Source organism: Marmota flaviventris, chromosome 16 (genome assembly GCF_047511675.1).
Source record: "Marmota flaviventris isolate mMarFla1 chromosome 16, mMarFla1.hap1, whole genome shotgun sequence".
Lineage (NCBI taxonomy): Eukaryota > Metazoa > Chordata > Mammalia > Rodentia > Sciuridae > Marmota > Marmota flaviventris.
In genome coordinates, this window is record NC_092513.1 from 16,572,865 (window position 1) to 16,592,536 (window position 19,672).

At 42.7% G+C, this 19,672-nt stretch overlaps 1 protein-coding gene across 1 annotated transcript in view; it reads right to left on the minus strand.

The window, feature by feature from the left end:
* The window catches only part of LOC114103338 (O-acyltransferase like protein), a 52,293-nt gene extending 34,417 nt beyond the window's left edge, over positions 1-17,876 (minus strand). The window contains exons 1-4 of the mRNA XM_027948992.2: positions 17,866-17,876; positions 16,509-16,594; positions 3,922-4,061; positions 2,302-2,380 (exon numbers count right to left, since the gene is read on the minus strand). Of these exons, the coding sequence (XP_027804793.2) occupies positions 2,302-2,380; positions 3,922-4,061; positions 16,509-16,594; positions 17,866-17,876 (316 nt within the window). The remainder of the gene's footprint in view (positions 1-2,301; positions 2,381-3,921; positions 4,062-16,508; positions 16,595-17,865) is intronic.
* Positions 17,877-19,672: the final 1,796 nt, after the last annotated feature.

Consider the following 19,672-nt stretch of genomic DNA (forward strand, 5'->3'; position numbering starts at 1 on the left):
CACTTAGTGAGATTCTGTCTTAAAAAATAAAAAGGGTTGGGGATGTGGCTCAGTGGTAAAACACCTCTGGGCTCAATCCCTAGTACCAAAAAACAAAAATAAAATAAACCCAAAAGGTTCAAGCCCTAATCCCTGGTCTCTGGGAATGTAACCTTATTTGGAAATAGGATCATCCTAGATATACTCAACCTAAAATGAGGTCAAACAAGGTCAGGGTGGGCCCTGAATCCAGTATGCGTGGGAAAATGGGGGACAGAGAGACACACAGGGGGGATCCCCACATGACAACAGAGTTGGAGGTTGGAATGGTGTGTCTACAAGCCAAAGAGTGCCCAGGATGGCTGGTGACTACCAGGAGCTAGCAGGGAAGCAGGGGACGGGCTCTCCCAGAGCTTCCAAAAAGCTCAGCAACTCCTTGATTTCAGATTTCTAGTCTCCAGATGTGCCCTAAGCCACCCAATATTCCACACACTGGTCCCAGGAGCCCTGAGAAAGGAATAGAGAAAGTGATTCTGGCAGTCCTGGGCCTGAATCTTTGGGAAACCGCCCAGAGCTGGGTCTCACAGTCATCGCATTCAAGTTGGAGCTGGACTCTCCGCACCTGGTGCTGTGTATTTTTATTCTCAAGAGCTCACAGTCTGTTGGGTCAAATTTTACAACATCTTATGACAACCACTGTGCAGTGCTTTATCCCAGCCTGTGGCCACAGCTGTCCTTTCCACCTGCCCTGCGTCTCGATCCCCGTAACACTGTGGTCATCTTCACTTGGCCTTTCTCCTACAGTGGCCCCTCAGCTGGGCCTTGCTAAGCTGGTTGTCCCCACATCTATAGAGGGAAACTTGGCAGCTCCATCAAAAAGCTTCAAGGCATACCTGACAAATCCCTTCCGGATAGGGACCTTCCCCGGGGCAGAGATGTTCTCATTCCTACCCTGGCCTCTGTGCCAAAGCTGGAGAAAGGCCTTAACCCCAAAGACTAACTTCCACTAATACCCACTAATCCCCGTGTCGGCTCTGCTCACCCAAACCAGGGCCTTCCAGTTCATCAAAGAGGACCTTCTCATCTTTCTCAGAGTGTGAATTTCTCAAAATATCTTTTTTATTGATAGCAGTTTTCCAAATGTTTCATTTTATTCCAAAGGCGACTCTGGCAGGTAAGCTTAACATGAGCCAGAAAAATTAAATCTCTTTAATAAGAAAGATGATTTACTCATTAGACTTAGGGAGTCACTCGCTCACATGAAATGCCAATTTTACAAGACCTTCTAATGCATCTTTGTTTCTAGGATACTTATGGCTTATCCAATAAGAACTGAATTTGATTCTTAACAAATTGAGGCTTTTGGAGTTTGTTTTTCTGATGACTCTGGGGACCAAATCCAGGGCCTCACATGTTCTAGGCAAGAACTTTACCACTAAACTACCTTACCAGCTCTTGTTTATTAAAAAAAAAATGAATTATTAGGCTAGATAGACAGTGAACCCAAAGCTGCAGTGATCATTATTAGTCAGAGGACAAGTTAGGTTTCCAAAAACTTAGCTGCCATATCAACGTTTTAAAGGACAACTCTTAATAATTGTCCCATTAGTTCTCTCTTAGATGACCACGATCAATACAAAAGACATGAGTGGAAAAAGAATTTAGGCTTTCAAGCTCTTGCTCAGAAAAATCTGAAAGATTTAAAGGAAGTCAAGCCAATTTCCATACAGAAGCTAAAATTTATTGTTTCTCCATAGCCAAGGGCAGGAGTGGTCATAAAGCCACAGAAAGCTAGAGCTGGGTGAACCTGAGAGCCCGCCCACTTGCTGCATAGAGGAAGAGACTGAGCCTGTGGAGATTAAGTGATTCGCCCAGGATCACGAAGCTGGGAGGTGACAACCAGGACCAAATGCTGGGCTCTTAACACTGCAATGCTCCGGCCTCCCCAGTCCTGGTTCAGGAGCACCTTCTGATGAAGCAGGTGCCAAACACATGCGCCCGAGCAGAGTGCACACACCGTGTAACCCAAGGCCACCCACCTCCTATCTCAGGCCTGAGAGGCAGCGGCGTGAAGGAAGACGGTTTAACTCCACATTGTTATTACATGAATGTTCAGCTCTTGTCTCCTCCTCTTCTTTCTCTTTGCCTCCTGCCTACTCCATGACATTCACTTCTGCTCCCAGCCCTCAACTCTTTTCTCTCAGTTGAGAGGATTGATTGGACTGGAAGGTTGGCTCACTCCCTGGGAACCACCCGTCTTGCCTCTAAGGAGTTGGGGATGTTCAAACTTGATACTGAAATAATAGTTCCTCTTGTACCTACCCAGCCGAGACATCGTCGTCACATCCTCTTCAGCACAGGAATCAGGGACACATATGCCCACACTATAATCGGCTCCATCCTGAGAAACAAACGACACAAAGCTCTTTAATTTTAGTGTTCGCAGCATGTATGCATGATCATTTCCAAGTAATGCTGCCACCACACACCACCCATAAATTCAGCAGATTGGAAGAAGGATAGAAGGGTGTTGGAAGGAGAAAGTTTTCTCACTTAAGACATGGATTTTCCATCACAGAGCGATTCCAGTGAAATGTCTACATCATCAGATGCACATAGATTTAAATTAAAATGTATCTCCAGATTTAATGGAGCCGATTGTTTAAGAAGCAGCCACCGACGGGTTTTGGATAATCTGACCCAATGAATCTCTCCTCCAGATTAGAAGTCATTAAGTGCTGATTCCCCTATCATTTTCAACACAATTGATAAGTTGCCATTTCAGGGTAACAGGACACAAGAATCTAGTAAAGATTTCATTAATCAATCAATCTGGTAATTAGAATGTCTGTCCCAATAAAGAGAAGATCAAATTATAAGTAAATTCTGGAATGCTTCTTCTAAATGTATAACATTCCTGATTAGGCCTGACCTTTTTGCTGTGATATCAAAACCATTAATCTGCTTTGAAAATGACGTTTGTACACACTGATTAAAGTCTCAAGCAATCATTATCCCAATCCTCAGCAAGACAAATGAGGCTGACTGATAATATCCCTGTCTCCATGGTCAACCACTGCAAGCATTTTATAAGCTTTAATATCAGAGAGCTTGCATTTCTTATTGTTATTTCAGATAATTGGTTTTAGCCAACTAGTAATGTTTCTTTTAGTCTTGTGTGACAAGTATAAAAAACTATCCTCTATTTAATAAAAGGCTGTGCTATTCCTAGGGTTTTTCCCCTGAGCTGTAAAAGGATTAACATACTTTGAAGACAGTGAGCCCCACATCATTGGTCAACTGATTTAGCAATATATTCATAAAGTCAAGACCCATCTGCTAGGATAACCTCAAATTGGTGTTTAGAGCTATGTTTCTGGGAAAAAGGGTTATAGGTAAAGGAAAGTCTATCCTCCTCTGGTATTCCAAAAATTGATGGGGATTCAGGAGCTAGTGCTTAGAACTGTGTTCCAAGCTCCTTGATTTGATACACACCATACCAAGCAGTGTCATATCCTTGAGAGTAAGGATGTCGAGAAGGGACATGGGGAGAATGGTGAAAGCCCTAAGAACCCCAAGAATAGAAGACTGAGCTTGTAAAGAACATCCAACAAACCCAAAGAACATGTACAGGATCTTGCTAGCGAAGGTGCTGGCCAGGACTTGAACTTGAATTCCCTATGAAGGCCCTCCAGAGGTCTTGCCCCACACCATGTGGTAGGAGGAATATGTCAAGATCCATGTGGTTTGGGGATAAGTGCCTCAAATAATTCCCCACACTCAGAAGAAGCTGAGCAACTATTTAAGTAGTTTTGATTTTTTGCAAAACATGGCAATAATTTTTGATGTTTTTAATTAAGAAAAGCAATCCGTAGAGTTGTATTGTGTTCTGTATCTTTATACTCACTTGACCTTCAAGAGCAAGCAGTCCCCAACACTCACCTGCTGTACATAAAGCTTGCAGTACTGCCCTTGGAAGCTCCCTGCTGGGCCCCGGGCGGAGAGGCACTCACTGTATGATCCCAGCCTGTCCACGTTTCCATTAAGAACGTTGCTCCCAAGCTTCCCCACAGAGTCATACACTGAATTTCAAAGCAGAAAAGGTTTGCAAAATTAGCATCCTTATGTCACTTTCAAATGAATTTATAGGAACTTGGCTTCACCTTCCAAACCTATCAGACACTTGTTTGACCAAAAAAGGAGGAGAGACAGATTCACACAGCCTCGCTCATCATCACCAGGACAGAATGGTGAAGTGCATTCTCTTGCCATTACAGGACCTATCAGCAGTTGCCGAAAAGATTTAAAAAAAAGAAAGAAAAGAAAAGAAATCAAACTCTTTAATAAATGCTTTCTGAGGAATGAAAAAAATGTAACTACAATCTGGTAGCTTTTCTTTCTCCACTCACATACTCATGAGAGAATACTCATGTCTTAAAACAAATAAATAAATCTATGTGTCTGATTTTGTGGGATCTTATTTTTGGAGAGAGCTAATTTTTTTTTTGAACCTTAGAGCAGAAGGGACGAGGGATCAAGCTGCACAGTCAATGCCATTCTCAGCCCTCGTCTTGCAGAGGTCCTCTTTTGCTTGGGTGATTTTTTTTTCTTTCATTTAAAAAATTTATGTCCTTTCATATTTCTTCATCTACTCCTTTCCCGTCCCCAATTTCCCCTATGTTGGAAGTTTTTGTTTGATGCCTTATGTTTGAAGCGTATCCTCTCATTTATAGGTGTTCTTGTTTTGTATATGTGCGTTTGCCACTTACATGAACAATTGTGTGTTCCAATATCCTTCTGTTTATACACATGTTGCTCAGTGCTTCATTTTCAGTATTTTATGCATATCTAGTGCAGGGTTTCTAATTGATGTATAGTAATCCATCACTAAATTTGATTTAGCTATTCTTCAGGTGATGGACACATAAATGGCCCCTCCTATGCAAACACATGGTGATCAATTCCTTGCACCTGTGCAGACACTCACACACAAACATGTATACACACATACTCAGACCCTAAGTAACAGCCAAATCTACCACACTGTGGGAGCAACAACCAACATGAAGCTGGAATGTGTCAGGCACAGCTTTGAGCACCTTCTGTACACTCTCTCCCTTGGGAGAGACCCTGGGAGATAACAAGAGAAGTAACCATTGTAATCCCCATTTTTCAGATGTGGACACTGAGGGAAGTCAAGTCCCTCACCCAAGGTCACGTTACTAGTAAGCGGTGGGGCAGGTAGGAAAACTGAGGCCCAGAGGTGATAGGCAATGTGTACGTCATGTAAACGTGCCTCTTAGTGGTTTTTCTTTTTCCTTCAATTTTTATTGTTTTCTTTTATATTGTAAATCTACATTTTTTTAAGAGATAGCAAAAATCAGAGCTATGTGTTCAAACTAACTGGTCAAGACTAGAGGTGGGTGTTTAACCCAGTTTAACCTGAACCCTCTAAAATAGACAAAAAGACCCTATTTTTACTTGTCAGTTTGGAAGATAACTTCTTGTACATAACTAAAAATAATGATATTCCTTAGAGTGAGCAGAGAGAAAACCCCAAATATAGCTCCTCAAATTACCGAGCTCCTCTCACACAGCTGTCTTTCTCCTCACAACCACGACTGAGCTCCTGAGGTTTAACCCATTTTGTCCCATGGTCCCTTGTGTTGCACACCCATAAAATCTTAAATATTGATATTAAATATAGTATCAATACATAATATAATCATGTAAACTGTAACATAATAATAATATAAGCAGAATATGATTATATTAATGCATAAGTTCTACAGCATGATTTCCAACCTTTTTTAACATGCCTGTGTCAAATTTGTTGAAACATCCACACACCTGAAAATGTGGGACTTAATGGATTTAAATTTTGATATCAAGTTGAGATAACTGCATTTTGTTTACATGTATGCTTTTTTCAAAAAAGTGCTATGCTATTTTGAAAACCTCCTGGCCATTATTGGGCCCCCCCCAAAAAAAAATCCCCTTGGCCATTTGTAGCCAGCAGTCATTTTTTAGGCTAAAACTGAATAAAAATGATGAACCATGTCCTTCCCCTCTTTTATTTTTTATTTTATCTTTGTGTGTGTGTGTGTGTGTGTGTGTGTTTTGTGTACCAGGGATTGAGCCCAGGGGCACTTAACCACCGAGCCACATCCTCAGCCCTTTTTATTTTTTATTTTGAGACAGGGTGTTTTAGTTACTTTTTTTGCTGCTGTAACTGAGAAACCCGACCAGAACAGCTGTATAGGAGGAAAAGTTTATTTAGCGGCTCACAGTTTCAGAGGTCTCAATCCATAGACAGCAGACTCCATTCTCCAGGGCTCCAGGTGAGACTGAACATCATGGCGGAGAGTATGGCGGAGGGAAGCGGCTCACATGATGATCAGGAAACAGAGATAGACTCCATCTCCAGATACAAAATATATACCCCATAGTCACGCCTCCAATGAACCACTTCCTCCAGCCATAACCTGTCTCCTGTTACCACTCGGTTAATCCCATGGGGATTAATTCACTGATTAGGTTAAGGCTATAACCCAATTATTTCTCCCTCCCCCTCATGGTGACACGAGGTTTACTGTTTCCCAAGATTTGGAAGGAGTAAAACAAGGAACAAACCAAATATGGCCTCCATCCACCCACCAGTGCCCCGCTGAGAGGCTGTGGAGTGGACACTGCCATTGAGACTGTTTGGTCCTGACGGGTCCAAAGGTCAGGCTTTTGTCCTTCCTCTCCATCTCATGAGCTGCCCGACAGCCTGCCAATAGCTGCTCTTTATGTTGAAGTTTACCAAAGTTGGTACCTGGAGTTTAACCCAAGATTCCTTCCTAACTGATGTGCCCAGTGACCAGAAGTTCAATGTCTTAGAATCTGCCCAGGGAAATATGTGAGCACCCATTGCAAGATGCTTGTGGTGATAATGCTTGTAATGGCCATAAAAATAGGATTCAGAACAGTAGATTGAACCAAGTGAAAGCACCATCTTATAGGACAAAACTAGCTTAGTGTTGGCAGTTTCAAATAGTTCTCCCTCTCAGGAAATAGTTCAATGAGCAGTAGGACTTTCGTGTTTCACAATACCATGCAAAAACAAACAAAAAAAAAATAGATAAACATATTATTATGTGGGGGAAAAGATAGTTCAAGAACATCTGCAATCCTGGCTACTCAGAAGTCTGAGACAGAAGGATCACAAGTTCAAGGCTAGCCTCTGCAACTTAGTGAGGCCCTAAGAAACTTAGCAAGACCCTGTCTCAAAATGAAAAATAAAAAGGACTGGGGTGTAACTCAGTGATAGAGCACCTGTGGGCTCAATCCCCAGTATAGGAAAAAAAAAAGAAAAAGACAAACTATAAATATACTACACAAACTCATCTTTCTATTAGATGTATATATTTAAAAAAAAAAAGCAAGAAGAAGGTTCTTGGAAGTTCTAGAAAAACATACACCATTGTAACACTTTGTTATCCAGGAAGGGGTCTGGTATTTGAATGACAGAATTAAAAAACAAACAAACAACAACAAAAAAAAACCTTGGGCTTTGTATTGTTTAGATTCCTTTACAGTGTGGGTAGATTCATATATTACTTATATGTCATAAAATATAAATGCAATTTCAAATTAGTGCATTTTTTTAAACTTCAATCGCTCCCCATTGTCTAGATCGGGGCTTGGTAGAGCACACCCCACCGTTTGTCAGTAGGCTCTGTGGCACACAGCCACAGTCATTTGTTTTCCTATCTTCAGGGCTTTTGTGTTCACACGGACAGAACAGCAGGCTTAAGTAGTTGCCCCAGAGGATATCTGGCCCACAGAACTGAAAATCTTTACTATTTGATCCTTTAGAGAAAATTTTTCAACTTCTTATTTAGAGCTGTGATTCTCAATCCTGGGACTTTTTTTTTTTTTTTTTTTTAATACTAGTGCCCTGGCTCTATCTTTGCAAAGGATGCAATGTGGGCTCGGGCATTGATGTTTTTCAGTTCCCCAGGTGATTCCCAAGAGCAGCCAGGCCTGCCTACTCTGACCTGTAGGATGAACTCTGAATTCCCAAGACCAAGCGCTTCCTCGGCTCCATGGTAAGGACGCACCAGGCTGCCACTTGTCTTTCTGCCTGGGTTGTCCCGCCTTCTCCTCTACTGGCACATGGTGAATCATCCTTATTCCGTCTCACCCAGGAAATACTCCAGACTCTTGCTCAATGCATCACACCGTAAGGTATGTCACTGTGTACCTGTCCCCCAAGAAGGCAGGGTCACACCATGTCTTAGTTAATGCATAGCTCAGAGAAGGAGCCCAGTGAACACTTGCTGAACTGAATTAATAATTGAATTGGTAAAGTTGGCTCAAATTCCCCAAATCCAACTGGGCACACTTATATTCCCAGCTGTTCTGGGGGCTGAGGCCAGAGTATCACAAGTTCAAGGCCAACCTAAGCAATTTAGCCAGACCCTGTCTCAAAATAAAATTTTACAAGTCTGGGTATGTAAATCAGAAGTACAGCACATATTTACCATGTGAGATGCCCTGGGTTCCATTCCCAGTACTGGAAAAAAAAAATCCAAAATCCAGCTTCACTGTCCCATAAAACAAAACAAACAAAATGATCATTGGATGCATTTATTAGAAATAGACGAATGATTTTCTAGGTACCTTCTCCATCACTGATGGGGTACCCCACACTCTTCACCTAGAGTTTAAGGGTCTGGAACTGTAAGGGTTGAGGGGACAGAAACAAGAGAAGTGCCAACACTGAGCATGCCTTCCCCTGGGGTAAACTCTCGAGGGTGCTTATAGAGGGTACCCAATTCCTCATCTGAGAACAGTAAATTTTAGTTTTTTCTTCCACTTGGCATTTTGCTTTGCAAACTGGTTGCACTTGTGGTTTTTTAGCTCAGTGTGTTTTGTGTGCTATACAAAATCTCAAATTTCAATTACTTCTTTCCTGATGATGAACTCAAATGGACAAGTCGCCCTTTTCCAGCCTCATCCCTAATTAGTTTCTGTCAAGAACCTAAGAGATAACCAGGGCAAGGCCACCATCTAAATCAAAATGCACTGTGTCGTCGGGGGAGGGAGGAACAGAATAAACTAATGATTAATCACACCTGCTACTTCAGATCACATGGTAGTTATTCCAGATTTTCATTTTCAAAAGATTAAAAAAACAACTTGTTTCAATTCTGTAGGCCTAATTGGCAGACGAATCTTTCTCATAAGGTGGCAATGATATGTGGATATTAAAACACGCAGCCAATGTGTTTTTGGCTGGATTTGAATGGCAGAAAGAAAGACCTGGGTTGACTGACTTAAATTTTAAAATGTGATGGGGTCTGGGTGTGTGGCTCAGTGCTAGAGTGCTTGGCTAGCATGCACATGGCCTTGGGTTTCATCCCCTACACCACAAAAAAATCAATAAATAAAATGTGACACATTTACACAATGAAGTTAAAGGCAATAGAAGCTTCTGGAATGCTAAGCCAGAAATAAATCCCAAAAGAAATAATCACCTTCAGCATTAACAGCAAATATTTATTAAGCATCTAACAGATTTTTTTTCACTACAATGAAGATTTTTTTAAAAAACTAGAATGCATACTTGTTGCCCTATAGTTGATGATACAGGGCAAACACACATAAAATGCTGACCATCCTGTGCTGGGGATTTCCTTGTGGTGAGAAAGAGATCTGCACATGCTATCAATTTCATGTCAAATTCCCAAGTCAGGCTCTTTGCAAACACTCCCTTTGTGTCTGGTCAATGATTAATCTTAGACCTGCAGAAAAGAACAGCATGTATTTTCATTTCCTGTAGCTACTATAACAAATTACCACAAGCCTGATGGCTTAAAACAACAAAAATTTATTTTCTCACAGATCTAAAAAGCCAGAAGTCTAAAATCTCTATCACTGTGACAAAATCAAGGTGTTAACAGGGCTGCTCTCCTTCTGGAGGCTCAAAGGGAGAATTTATTCATTGCTTCTTTCAACTTCTGGTGACTGCCAGCCTCCCTTGGCTTGCAGCCACATCAGTCTCTGCCTCTGTGGCCACATCAACTTTGTGTGTGTGTCTGTGTCACATCTCCTTATGCCTCCCTCTCTTAGAATACATGTGGTTATGTATATGACCCAACTGAATAATCTAGCACAATCTCCCCATTTTAAGATCCTTAACTTTATTTGGGGGTTGGGGTACCAGAGATTGATCTCAGGGGCACTCAACCACGGAGCCACATCCCCAGCCCTATTTTGTATATTATTTAGAGACAGGGTCTCACCGAGTTGCTTAGCACCTCAGTGTTGCTGAGGCTGGCTTTGAACTCGTGATCCTCCTGTCTCAGCTTCCCATACTGCTGCAATTACAGACATGTGCCAGCGTGCCCAGTGGTCCTTAACTTAATCACATTTATAAACACCCTGTTTTCATATCAAGTAAAATTCGTAGATTCCCCAAATTAGGATGTAGATAGCTTTGGGGAGAGGGCGTGTTACAGCCTGCCACAGCAAGGATATCTGATATCCAGCAAACCCAGAAGTTCCATGGAGCCCACGATGTCACCCTCGCTCTAATGGATTTTCTGATTTCTGCATCTTTTCTGTTCCAAACTCCAGCACCAGCAGAGGGACTGGCACTGAGTAAAATACCTTCCAGATTGCAAGCTGGGTGGGAGAAGAGGCAACATCCAAAGACTAGAAAACCAAATAACCCATTCCTCCTCTCCTGATGATGAAGAGCAATGGCTGGGGTGGAGCGCTGGTGCCCACCTACGCAGTGTCCACTTACCGACCACCTCCCCTGACATGGTAGTCTCATTATCCCTTTCAGCACCAATGATGAAGGACACAGATGAGGCATAAAATAATCTCTCCAGGAGATCAACTGTGAAGCCCGAGGAAGCCAGCCATGGGCATAGGAAGCGAGGCATCCTGGCCACAGGGACTTCGTGTAGGAACCAGGGAGGAAAAGGGTTAAGAAAAAGTGAGAGCAAAAGTAGCCACTTGGGGAAGATTTTGAGGATGTTAAGAGATGAGAGAAAACAGGAAATGAACAGCCCTGCAGGCTGCTTGGGAACCAGTAGGATCCCTTCCTCCATCACTCTGTCCAGAGGGAGAAAGTCCAGGAAAATGCAGAAGTCCCCGGAAGCCAGGGCCCAGTGCAGAGCAGACTTAGAATTCCATGTGAGCAGCTTCTCCAAAAGCCTCGGCCGCAGACAGTGTCAGGAGCGGTCAGCCTGGATTTGATAAACGGCTTCCCACGGGTCAGCGGCATCTCAGGGAAGAGGAGGCCCAGGCCCTACCCACGATGGATTGTCTTGTTTCTTTTTTTCCATCCCAGTTGATAAATGTGAGCTTTTAATTCTAGAGAGTGCGTTTGACAAGCCGCAGTGAGCTGCATTCATTTCTGTATTCATTTTCTAGAGTTGGCCTAACAGATCTCCAAACAGACCGGCGGCTTAGACAAGGGGAATGGATTCTCCTGTGGCTGCGGAGACAAGAAGTCTGAGATCACACGCTGGCAGGCTTGGCTCCGTCTGGAGGCTCCGAGGGAGAGTCTGTCCTGTCCTCTCTCCTGGCTCCCGGGGTGGCCAGCCTTCCCTGGCGTTCCTGTGCTTCCAGATGCAGCGCTCCTGTCTACGCCTCCACCACTGCACGGTGTCTCCCTGTGGGTGTCTGTGTCTGAACCGTCCTCTTTTAAGGAGGCCAAGCGTTGGGGGCCCACCCTCACCCAGTATCACCTCATCTTGACTGCCTGCAAAATCTTGACCCCTCTCTCCAAAGAACCAGAGAGTTAAGGCATCACCATATCTTTTTGGTGACAAAATTCTGCCCTCAACACTCTCCAAGTGGGTGGCTTTATAAACTGTACTGACATAAAGGACGTGTGGCATGTATTAGTTTGCTAGCATTGCCAAAACAAAATGCCTCAGACTGGGTGCTTTAACAAATAAGAATTCACTGTCTCACAGTTCTGCAGCCTGTTGTGTCCAAGACCTGGCTGTTGGTAGAGTTGGTCTCTTCCAAGGCCTCTCTCGGGGATGCCAGATGGCTGCTTTCATGCTGTGTCCTCAAGCCGGCTCTCCTCTAAGCATGTCTGTCCTAATCCCTCCTTTCTACAAGGGCACCTGTTGTTGGATGGAGACGTTCTAGTCGTCTCATGGTTGTCTCATTATCTCTTTGAGCACCAATCTCCACATACAGTCACGAGCTGACTTCCTGAGGTTAGGATCTCAACACACGAATATGGGGGAACACAACTCAACACATAACAAACACAAATGACAAGTAATAGTGAAATCCACAATATTTCTTAGTATAATTCCACATATAGCCAATTGATCTTCATAGAATCCTTGACTGACTCTTTTTTTCCCCCTCCAAACTCTTGCATCCATAGCCAATCTACGGTTTTCGTTGACCAAAAAGGATTATCCTGACATGAATATTGGTTGGTATTTCTGTTCATCTTAGTGAGTCATATGAACGTGAAATAAGAAAGCTGTGTGTCAAAACTGCACTCATGAGCTGGGGTTGTGGCTCAAGCAGTAGCACACTCTCCTGGCATGCGCGGGGCGCTGAGTTCGATCCTCAGCACCACATTAAAAAAATAAAATAAAATAAAGATGTTGTGTCCGCCAAAAACTAAAAAATAATTTTTTTAAAAAATGCACTCATGTGTCCGAGATGTGCTGAATTAGATGATGGGCTGAGTGTTAAAGAATATTGCCTCACCTTTCTGTGATGTTGATGGGAGGGCTCAATGCTCTACACATCTTTAAGTCAATCTGCCTTCCTAACCATGCCTCCATCAATTTCTTAAATGGAGACAATCAATGAAACAAGAAAGTAAACTCTAACTTGTAGCACTTACTGACCTCTATGGTGAAGATACTCCCTCCATGACTGATTCTACCTCCCAACACGATGTCCTGACCGTGGAGACAGAAGGCCACGAGCAGCAGTGTAGCAGCAATTCCCACCATTCAGACACAAGCAATGTGAGTACCTTCAAAAGAACTGATGACAGAGGGCTGGGGATGTGGCCCAGAGGTACAGCACTTGCGCAGCATGAGTGAGGCCCTGGGTTCATCCCCAGCTCCCCCCTCCACTCACACACACACATAATAATAAAATGTAGTCCAATAACCAGAGAGTGATGGACATTGATCACTTTTTACTTTTGTTCTGAACAACCTAATTGTGAATTTACATGATTTAACCCTTAAAAACAACGGTTCAACAACCAGCTTGACCATTTAGCAGTTGACTCTGGCAAGCCAGCCAGATGGGCTGTCGCATACTGCTGGACCTAGAAGTTGAAAGTTTTTAAAAGCTGCTATAGATTTCCAGAATGAGGGACACACCGCCCAGCCATTTCACAGGTGAGGAAACTCGTGGAGCAAACTGACAGGGCTTGGGTGCAGTCACAGCTTAGCACAGTTCATAGGACTTGAGGGCACCACCTCCAGTCACTAAAGCTTGATTCATTTACAAGAAACAATGGGAAAAGGGACCAAGTACCTTGGGAAAGTTCTAGAGGTCAGATAGAGAAAAGGAATGAGGAAGAAGGCCGGTCAGCAAGGCAGGACGTCCCAGAGGGCACAGTCCCCGGCGTGGAAAGAGGTGAAGGTCAAGAAAAAGGAGGCAGCTAACACTACACTGGTCAGAGAGAAAGACAACTGAGAAGTCGGTCAGCAGGGAGGACGCCAGGGTTCTTGAGCTTGTGAGACTCTGGCCTCAGCCTCCAGAATAGCTGGAAATACAAGGGTGCCCAGTTGGATTTGGGGCATTTGAACCAACTTTATCAAAGATGCAGTTTCTATATGTGATAAGACATTTCTGTGGATTATGGAGTTTTAAACAACAAAGTCAAAGAGGAAGACAACTGAGAACTAAAGGGACCAGAACATTCTCTCAAGGGCTCAACAGTAAACAGATATTAAATAAGACCACCAGATCCCATGGGGCACACAAGAGTTATTTGGGGCATTTCTTTCCCATTTAAGATGGTAAACCTGTGTCTGCTAAAAAGCAAATGGAAGGCGTAGTGGAAAGGAAGACACACAGCCTCGTTTTAGAGATGTAGGATGAGTCTTCTGTCTACCCCTGAGACCATCCTCTCTGCTCAGACTGAGTCTCTAGACTTCAGTCTTCTGCTCTAGAGCAGCCACGACTCCAGTTGCCCTCTGCAAGACCAAACATCCCTGCATGTAGTCCACGGGCCTTCTTTCCACCGTACTCCTCAGCACCCACTCGTTACCCAGAATCAACACCAGTTACCATCTCTGCACCACTGGGAATGATGTTTTAAATGTAATTATGCGATATTTAATACATTTAGTGGGTGGGGTTGTGGTTCAGTGGTAGAGCGTGTACTTTGCACGTGTGAGGGAGGCACTGGGTTTGAGCCTCAGCACCACATAAAAAAAATAAATAAAATAAAGATATTGTGTTTAGAAAATTTTTAAAAATATTTAAAAGGCATAAAAAAACCCAGACATCTATATTCTTATCATTTATCTTAAAATAAAACTTGACTACTCATTTGAAATCTCATATGCACCCCATGCATCTCCACCCTTACCACCCCTCCAGACCTGCCTCGGGACTGAATTTGGAAGTTGGTCTCATGTTTTCCTTAACATTTATACTACGGACACCCAGCCACACAGAGCCTTCATTTGCATTAGTTTAAACTTATATACTGTATATAATCTTCTGCAACTTGTTTTCTTCCTTCTTGATGTTATTTCTGTGTATCCGTGGGCTGATACATATACCTCTCATCCCTTTTTGCTGCTGGATCTTTTGTTTTTGGTTATTTCAGGCAAGGATGGAAAGTAGGCTCTGAATCGGGGGCTCCGGAATCTGATGACTGTGGGCTGTCATAATGTGGGCTCAAGGCCTGTCTCTACCCCTTGCTTCAAGTCAGATCGTTGACATCTCTGTGGCTTGGTTTCCTCATTTATAAGTCAATGCTAATAATTCTCTCCCCCTCCTTAAGGGGGGTTTTGGGGACTAAAAGGGGCAACTGCACAGGGAGCAGAAGGGGGTCTGCTCCGTCCAAGTGCTCACTAACTAGTTCTCTTCCCTCCACATGCCTGTCAGGAAAACCATGCTGAGAACCAAGGTCAGAAACACACGCTGTGCTCAAAAAATATCAGGCAAAATGTCAGAGCGACGATGCCAAGTATTTTCTGGTACATTAGAATGAAAATCGGTTAAAACAACTATAGATAGATGTGTTCATCTATTAGCATAAATTAACAGTCACCTAGGCTACTGATGTTTGTCATTCAATTCTCTCGACCACTTATCTTGGGCAATTTTTTTAACTAAAAAAAAAAAATAGTTTTCACATATCAGGCTCCCACAGATGGAACATGGTTGGTGTATGAGGAGCGTAACTTGTGACTGTGACTAATGATGACAATATGTGCCACCACCTCGTCACCAGAAATCTGAGCCAGCCATCGCACCTTCTGGGTTCTCTTGGCTGGCTTATTTGGCCGGTGTTTGTCACAATGTTCCCTATCAATATCACCAAGTGTTGTAGCAAAACATGATCAATTCCAAAATGAGACTTGAAGAATGGCTACTGGACTTAATTGGGTTTATATTTTATCACCATTTCATTGGATACCAGGACATCTGAACACTATAGAATAGCAACTGTTTCAAATCATGTGTGATTTTGAGTTACCCTACATTCTATCAAAATGCTTTTCCTTATGATATATATTATGCTACTAAGTGGTTTTCAATACAAAATAAACTAGTTGTGAATTCTCCATGGAAGTGGAAATTGCTATGTTGGTTTATCTGGCTCTAGAAAGAGGGAGTTTTTACATTTTTCTTTGTTAGTGGTTTTCATCAGCCACAGGGAATCTTGCTCCTGGGACAGAGTTTTATCCCACTAAAAATGAATCCGATTTCCTGACCCTTTAGCTGCAAGAATAACTTTGGGAAACATACACAGAAAAAAGAAAAACCGAAACACAAATTGTAGCTGCTCGAAGTCCATACATATCACATGCAAAGAGGCCGGGCTATAAATTCACTTCTGGCCCAAGGTCAGCGCATATTTCAACACACTCATTAGAATCTAGTATCAAGGGCATACATAATGAACAAGAACTTTTTCCCTAAATAACAAAGCAACTCATTATCTACAGCAGACTAAACATCTAGAAAAAGAAATAAACCAAGCTATGCCTTGGGACAGTAAAATGTTATCAACTTCAATAATAGTAATCAGTACCACAGTTTATAAGCAATTCTCTTCTCATTTGAAGTTGGTTCTCCTGAGAGTTCTCTGATGAGACAGGCAACCGAGCTTTCTGCAATAAAGTCTCCTCCCTCTTTGATTCCTGGTGCCATTTGTAAGCTAAGCCTCTCTTCACTTCTTTATTTGGTCCTGTGTTTTTCATTCTTACGAGTTTGTTTACCATCCTTCTAGCACAAACCTCAGACTGCCCTGCGTCCACCTCCCCAATGGTCCAGGGAAGCCTACTTACTTCTCAGAGCGTATTCTTTGGGCTTCACTGAATTCAAATCAGAAAGGAATTCATCAGTATCTTGCATGCACTTGAGAGAAATGTTTCTTGCAGAAAAAACAAATGATAATTGAAAAGAGAGCAGGCAAAATAGTAAAGTTGAAGCCATTATGATCTCTCAACCCGTCAGGATAAACCTTCCTTCTTAGACAAAGAGCCTTATATTTAGGAAGCACTTCTCTACGATGTGTTGGGGATAAATGTGACATTGCTCGCTCCTTAACAAGCAAAGAGACAAACCCGTCTCTTCAGCCACCTGCAGAGATGAACAAACCATGGAAACCAATTTATATACAACTTGTTATTGTTGAGTAAAATAACTGCTACGCATGTGGGCACCGCCGACCACCTGGCTTCCTTTAGTTATGCAGATTAACCTTTCCAGCTAACGTGGATAAGGCTTGATTTTCTCCAGTTAGATGATGTGGTGTATCTCTCTGGGTTTAAAAATATACCAATGACGTTAAGTGGCAATATTTGGGTTTTGCCCAGGAACGATGATTAAATCCAACCTATGACATGTTTGGACAGATGATAAGCAGAGAAGGGCTTTTCTGTGATCCGGATAGATCATGCATCTGTTGCTGGCTCTGCTGGACTTTGAAAGTGGTGTCAGCCCTGGAGTGACGCACTCCCCCACAGGAAGGAGAAGCGATCGCAATAGGACAGATGGACACACATCCACACAAGCAGATTTAGAGCACACATCCTGGGAAGGAAGTGTTGCTGACGAAAGACGGGGTACCTGTGTCCACCAGCTTCAAGGAAACATAGAAAGTGTCAATTGGGATTTCTCTTGATGTAAATATTCGTTCCAGAAAGGCTTTCTTTAAATAGCAACCTCTAGATCTCCATTTAAAAGGTGACGCAGTGTCTGGGAATCTTGTTGACAGTGCTGGTTATACATCTGCTCATGGGGGCGGTTGCGACTTGGTGCCACTTCCTGCTGCCTGTGGGTTTCAGAGCGTCTTCCAGCATCCCAAGCCACTGCCTCTCTCCTGGCATGTGCTCTGCCTCTCCTCTTGGTTCTTGTTCCTACTACACTCCTGTCCAGCATTCCCTTCTCTGTCTATCCTCATCTGGAGCCGTATCATCCATTCCTATTTATTCTCAGTAGGCGTTGACTCCTCTGGCACATCCTCCCTGCAGGGAACAGGCAGGGGAACAGCCTGGCTGAGTACTCCTGGCTTAAGTACTGCCTGGCTGAGTACTCCTGGCTTAAGTACTGCCTGGCTGAGTACTCCTGGCTTAAGTACTGCCTGGCTGAGTACTCCTGGCTTAAGTACTGCCTGGCTTGAGTACTCCTTTATGTGCTCACATTGGAGGCATCTTCCGACTGGAAGCTCCAGGAGGGCAGACACCATCCTCCTTTTATTTTCCTGGACTTCTTTCAGAGGCAATTCATGCCATGATTAAAAGTCAAACTTGTCACTACCCATGTGACCTCTGCAATTAGGCTGTCTCATTGACCTCATCTGGGAAATGAGAATAATGATAGTCTCTACATCCTGAAACCATGAGATTTAAATAACATTTTTAAACTCCTAAGAATACTTGACCCACCAAATACTCAAGAAATATTAGCTGTAGTTTTTATATTCTAAATGTCTACTATTTTTTGCATCTGGCTATGTATTTACATCAGACATCTAGAAAATGTACACTCAAGGGGACCTTGAAGTCATAGACCTGTCATAGATCCTTAATGAACAGCAGCTATTGCAGTGATGTGTTACTTTTTGTTATCAGGCTAAATTTAAAACAAACATTCAAATACCACAGGCTGAGATTGTTAAGGCCTTGTTGGGTGGGTAGTTTTCTGAAAAACAAACAAACAAACAAAACCAGATCATTAGATCCAAGTTGTAAAGGTGAGAGTTTCAAAACATTAGAAAAGAACTTTCTAGCCATCAAAATAAGAAGCCAGGCATGGTGGCAAATGCTTGTAGTCATAGACACTTGGGAGGCTGAGGCAGGTAGATCCCCTGTGCTCACCAACTCAAGACCAAGCCTGGGCAGCATGTGAAACCCTGTCTCAAATAAATAAATAAAACCCTCGAAGATGAAGGGGGGTTTTTCAAATGGAGCAGAAGGCTCCAACCTTGGAGGGTTTCTGTTACTGGCTGAACACTGGACTAGTGTGTTAAGAGAAGAGATTCAAGGACTGAATGATCCTTGTGGAAGGGAGGTCTTCCATGACTGAAATCCTCTGTGTTCCCTTCAGGAGTATCTCCTGCTATATTGGTCCATCGGTTGGAGAACGCTGTCAAAATGAAGTAGAATATTTCAGTGCAAAAAGCAAGATAGCATCCAGCCCAGAACTATACCCCAAACAGCAACTTGTGTTGAACAGGGAACCTGGCGAGAAGGGGAAGCTCTGGGAATGAGATGGAGCAAATTATGTGGTGTGCCTGCACAACTATGTCACAATAAACTCCACGATTATGAATAATTACGATGCAATAATCAAAACATAATGAAAAAAAAAAGAAAGAAAAGGAACCTAATTTGACCACAAACCAGGGTTTATGTTTTGGCTCTTAGAATCTGGTTCAGTTTCACTGGCTTAAAGTCATTAATGAGCCTACCACGCAAGGGTTTTGTTTATTAATTTGGAGCTCATAACACAAAAACATTAGACTCTTGTCATGAACGAATGTGTCACCATTAGAGTTCCTTACTAAGCCCTCTTCCTATCTTAAAAAATGTGTGGAAGAAGGGAATTGGAAAAACTAGAAGCTTACATAATTTGCATGTTTATGAATCAGAAAAATTTCAATCTGGATTTACTTACAAGACAGTTGCTGACATAGAGTCATTAAAAATAAGAATGATATTGCTTTTAGGATTCAGTGTTAAATACCCCATCTTTTGTCAAATAGGGGAAAAAATATGAGCACAACTCACAAGCACAGATTAATCATTAGCAGTTCAAACCACTTAAAATGGTTTTAAGACATCACCTAGATAAAAGGGAAAAAGAAAATTTTGCTTTGGGGTAATTAATAGTTCAAGACCCTTCTAATGTTTGCCCCTCACCAAGAAATAAAATTATGACTGGTCAAGGTTCAAGAATACGCAGTCATTTTACCAAGATATGCTAGGCCTCTGTTTTATGCAGGGCA